This window comes from Cupressus sempervirens, chromosome 8 (genome assembly GCF_028749045.1).
Source record: "Cupressus sempervirens isolate cs-2001-9-10 chromosome 8, ASM2874904v1, whole genome shotgun sequence".
In the NCBI taxonomy this organism is placed as follows: domain Eukaryota; kingdom Viridiplantae; phylum Streptophyta; class Pinopsida; order Cupressales; family Cupressaceae; genus Cupressus; species Cupressus sempervirens.
In genome coordinates this window covers 577,687,844-577,692,776 of record NC_143125.1, presented here as the reverse complement: position 1 = coordinate 577,692,776, position 4,933 = coordinate 577,687,844, and the positions used below count along the sequence as shown (strand labels likewise).

The following is a 4,933-nucleotide window of genomic DNA, read 5'->3' as shown; positions in this document are numbered from 1 at the left end:
AAGTATACACAACTCGATGATAAATTGTAATGTTTTTATGGTTTTCCTGTTGTATCTATAAAGGCTCTCTTCTTGGTCAAACTAGATATGCTTGGTTTGGTCTCATTGTATATTTGATGTAGTCATGTATAAGTTCTCCAATTGATGATTTACATGTTTTCCCCCTTATTTGTCCTGCTCAAGTTCTAGTCATTTGGATTGTCATTTTTTACATAGTGTAATTTATTCTAGCTTTACTTAACTTTATAACAACATTGTTTTTTAATGGCTACCTTTAATAAGCCATATTGTGCTCAACTTCAAATTTACTGTTTGTTTAAGGAGGAGAGATCTAATCTTTAATTTTAAATATTTTGATAAAGTTTCATACAATTCAATGAGGATTATAGTTTAATTCAATGTTAAGGTGGAAATTTAATTAGGATTATAGTTTAATTCAATGTTATGTTGGAAATGTAATTAGATTTAATGTGAATAATTCAAATTTTTTTTTAAAAAAAACTGCACCAAAGGTCAAAGTTACAATTATGATTGTGAATAAAGTAAATTTGAGACCTTATTAAAGTTAAAGTTCTGACTAAAGTGGAATTGATACTTGTATCAAAAACAAGAGCTCTAATGGAACTAGAGTCCCCAAATTTTGCAAAAAATGGGGAATATACTTGATCTACAATTAAAGCACAAGGACTAAAGAGGAAAATAAGCATCATAGAAAGAGAGATCTAAGGGAAATTATTTTTTATTATATTGAGGATAATTGAGAGTCTTAGTTTAGTTAGAAATCATAAATGGATTAATGAAAAAAAAAAGACACATGAATAACTAACTAATTATATGATTACTTTGGAGTTATACATAGATAAATCATTTAAATACAATTCCATCAAAAATTACTATCTAGGTTTTTCCTTTGATATTCAAATTTTATTAAATTGATAGTTGAATTCAATAAATACTAAATTTCAACATCATACTCTTCTTTTATTTTATACTTATTTTTTTAGCAAAAGTGGACAAGTCACTAAATATATATAATAAGTAAAACTGGATTCAAATGCTCATTAGAGAAAGAGTTGGAAAACAAAACCCTAAATCATTGATTTACGAAAAGATTTAAAGTGTCATCAAGTTCTAGAAATTGGAGGATATATACAAGTGCAGTCTTAAAAGAGGCTCCAAAGCTCTTTGAGTAGATTCTTCAATGATAGACTATTGCTAGAGATAGATACATTTGGAATGCAACTATTGCATGAGAAATTTGAAGTCTCTCCAACATTTTAAGATAAATGGATATGGTTTAAAGCTAAATTGAATAATGTTTGTTGGTCTTCTACTTGTATGCTCTAACACCAAATATGAAAGTGCATGTAGGAATATGTAAAAATGATGGAAATGAGGTAGAAATGATCTACTGTTCATGGTTTCTTTACATTATCATGGATGAAATTTTTAAAAGAAGCCTTGCATGAGTAAGAAAACATGCTTCTAGCAAGACATTTACGTACTTATATGTTCACTAAAGCTCAAATTACAAATCTATGTTAGCTCAAATGAAAAATAAAAAACTATAATGACAACAATGCAACTAGAAACTAAATATCTAAAAGTTATATATTAGAAACAATATTTTTGTATATGAGATTTATATAATTATTTTAAAACTAAAATGACATAAAATATAAGAAGAACCTCAATAAAATTGCTTCTTTCAACTTTTATGTTGATGTCGCTCACATAATCAGTAATCATTTTTATGACTATTTTATTCATGAGTATCATTTGCACTAAGTATTTCAATCTTTTGAAATTTTTATATTTGGTGATAATTTTTGTTTTAAGGATGAGGGATCATGTTGCATAACTAAGATGTACTTAGTTATGTTGTATTGAGAGACTAGAGTTACATTAGTTTCCTCCATTTTAAAGGAAGTTTTTTTTTTTTACTTGTATTATTGTTCTATGAGAATTTAGAGTTTTCTTGCCAGATTCAGTGAGCCTTTGAATTCAATTTATTTTAACATAATTTTATCTACTAACTTGTCCATGAATCAAACTATTGAAATTACTAAATATATATAAATAATTTAAACTTTTTAATAAATATATTATAAAGTAAATTATTTTTTATTACTTTTATTAATTTTAGAATTTACATTAATATCACACCTATTTATTTATCATTAAAAAATCATACAAATGTAAAAATAATTTACTTGACAATTATAAATTGTATAAAATTAAAATAAATATAAATATTTTTTTTAACTATAACTATAATTTATTATTAAAACACATAATACTATAATAATAATTTATTAAATAATTCAATTTTTTTTAAAATTAAAAAAATTCAAGTATATATATATAATAAAAATAGTGTAATTATATTTTAAATATCATGTATATAACCAATTCTAGTGTTTAAAACCTTTGTAGGTTAATGTAAAAACCATTGCTGCTAAAATCATAAAACTGTCCAATGAAATCTTAGAAAAACAATGAAAATAATTAAAAACCAAACCTAAAGATAAGATTATATTTTCCAATCTTGCACTTTTACTGAAACAGGATTAATGTCATTTGGTGGAGATGAAAACATTCATTCCGGACTGATAAATAGAATGAGTAAATTGTCAAATTCTAAAATAACCTTAAATTATCATCATCATCAACATTCAAAAGTTTAGTGAATTGGAAAGGCCAAAGATTTGGCAATACGGACACATGGAATTGTCCATGGCCTTATGCTGTTTCTATTTGCATTCCAAATCCTTTCACATTCTTTCAATCAGCCGTTCATTTCCTTATCACAAAGTTAGGTTTTAAGTAATATAGAATGTTGCCCAGATCACACAGAAAAGCACTTTAAGCACTGCAGATTAATTGCTCGGCGAGGAAAGAAATTTTATCTTGTTCACATTCAATTGATAATGTAGGTACAACTGTCAACAGAGAAATTTGTTGGGTTTCTAAATTCGACAAGCAGTAAATAACAGCGTAAATTGGCAAAAGATTTTGTGGGGTTGCTCAAATGCAATGCATCGGCGAAAAAAACAGAAAGGAAAATTGAATCAATAAATTATAGGGGAAAAGGTCTAAAGTTTTGTCTTGCATCGAATCGAGCTGGAATTTTATAAGTTGCGGGTCTTTCAGGTATTGCACTCTTGGTATTTTGTGGATAGTAAGGATTGGATTGTTGAAATCATTTTGTTGATTGCTTTACTTTGGAAGCTGCGTCTATTGAGTTACCGCGTCGCTTCAGGGTCTTTGTTTAGGGGCATACAAGGAAACGGGAAATCCTTGCTTTCTATTGTGGATTTTGATTATATTGCGAAGCAAACTGGAGCATTTGCTGTTGTGTGAATTGCTGATCTGACTTTGGGTATAGGAAAAAACATTCATGATGGAAAGATTGAGGGAATTATTTGAGAGTGGAGAGACTGATATATGCACTCTGATTGAAGAAGCCATTGCAATTGCAGCTTGTGAATATCCTCAAGAATTGATGGCAGGGAGGGAGAGGATTGCTCAGAGATTGTTCTCAATTGGGTATGTTAGGTGTGGGGAATGCAATGCATTGACATTGGCAGGGGCTGATAACATCAAAGGAGTAGCAGCTGCTCAAGGGCAGCATAATCATGCGAAGGAGAAGCATGGCATTCATGGTGAGAGAAAGAGGGCTATTGATAACCGTAGTCATTACACTTGTTATGATGAGGCAAAAGCCCTTACAGAGGAGATACAGGAGGAGTCTGAGGTTATCAGAGAAGTTGAGAGGATCAGAGGAATCTTGTTAGATCCTGAAGAGTCAGAATACCAGGTGAAGGAGTGTTTGAGACGATTGGAGTTGATGGAGCTCTCTGTGCGCACTCTTGAGATAACTCAAATTGGGAGAGTGGTGAATAGACTGCGAAGAGACCATTCACAACAAGTCCGTTCAATGGCTAAGATGCTAGTCAATGATTGGAAAAAGCTCGCAGATGCATGGATGGAGACTGCTGCATTAGGCCCATCATCATCAAAAGATGTCAAAGATGATGAGATTGGCCTATCTTATCCACCATTAGAAGAGGGTGCCTTCTTAACAGCTCCGATTGCACCAATCAAAATGTCAGAGATCGTTGATGGAATGGATGACAATGGAAACATTCGAGCTATTGATGGGAATGTTAAGGAACAGAGGTTTATAAACTTACATTCTCAAAATCAGCAGAGCACTCATTGTAATCGAAATTCGATGAATGTTTCAACTCGTGCAATTGGGTCTTCTCTGCCGTCTCACAAACTCAAATTGAAGGAACATGGGGACCGTGGGCGGCCATTAATGGATCCAAGCAAGAACCAAATGAACCCTGTTTCTGTTCAACCTCAAATTGATAATGTGAGGTTTGAAGCTGGGAAGAGAAAGATGCTTAATGAAGAATACCAATTGGCAGAGAAAGCGAAGAAGAGGCGCCCTATCAAATTCATTGAGCCCGAAGACCTCCCTGACATTGGCTGCAATTTTATGAAGTCATCTAAAGCTAAACGAGGATCGCATAGCCGACAACAATCTCGAGGTCGTAGATGAAAATATCACCGGAGGCCAATTGTCAAATGTAATTCACATTAATTGTTTAAAGAGAAATAACTATTCACATATCTCCGCTCTCTGGTTTTTAATTTCCCAAATATGGGAAGTTTGAGTGGCATCGTTATGTTTCTCATAGTATATTATACTTCTTTATTCTGTTTTTGAATCTGATAAATGTTTTTTAAGTCAATACGCCCAAGGAGGTAAGAGTGCAAGTAACTAAACATATAAAGAATATATATAATTAAACACTTCTCTTCATCAGGCCTTTCCACACACGGAGGCAGTCATCCGCTAGAAACCGCACCATCAAGGCAGCAAACCTAAGGAGATGGAGAGTGGTGGCCACCATGTTTATAA

At 31.7% G+C, this 4,933-nt stretch overlaps 1 protein-coding gene across 1 annotated transcript; it reads left to right on the top strand.

The window, feature by feature from the left end:
* Positions 1-3,403: 3,403 nt before the first annotated feature.
* On the top strand, positions 3,404-4,570 carry LOC149543741 (putative mediator of RNA polymerase II transcription subunit 26b). The gene has a single exon (XM_089795835.1). It carries the CDS (start codon positions 3,404-3,406, stop codon positions 4,568-4,570), a length of 1,167 nt encoding a protein of 388 aa, XP_089651961.1.
* The last annotated feature ends 363 nt before the right edge of the window (positions 4,571-4,933 follow it).

Excerpts from the sequence above, each read along its gene's own strand:
- LOC149543741 (XM_089795835.1), top strand. The coding sequence starts at position 3,404 with ATGGAAAGATTGAGGGAATTATTTGAGAGTGGAGAGACTGATATATGC.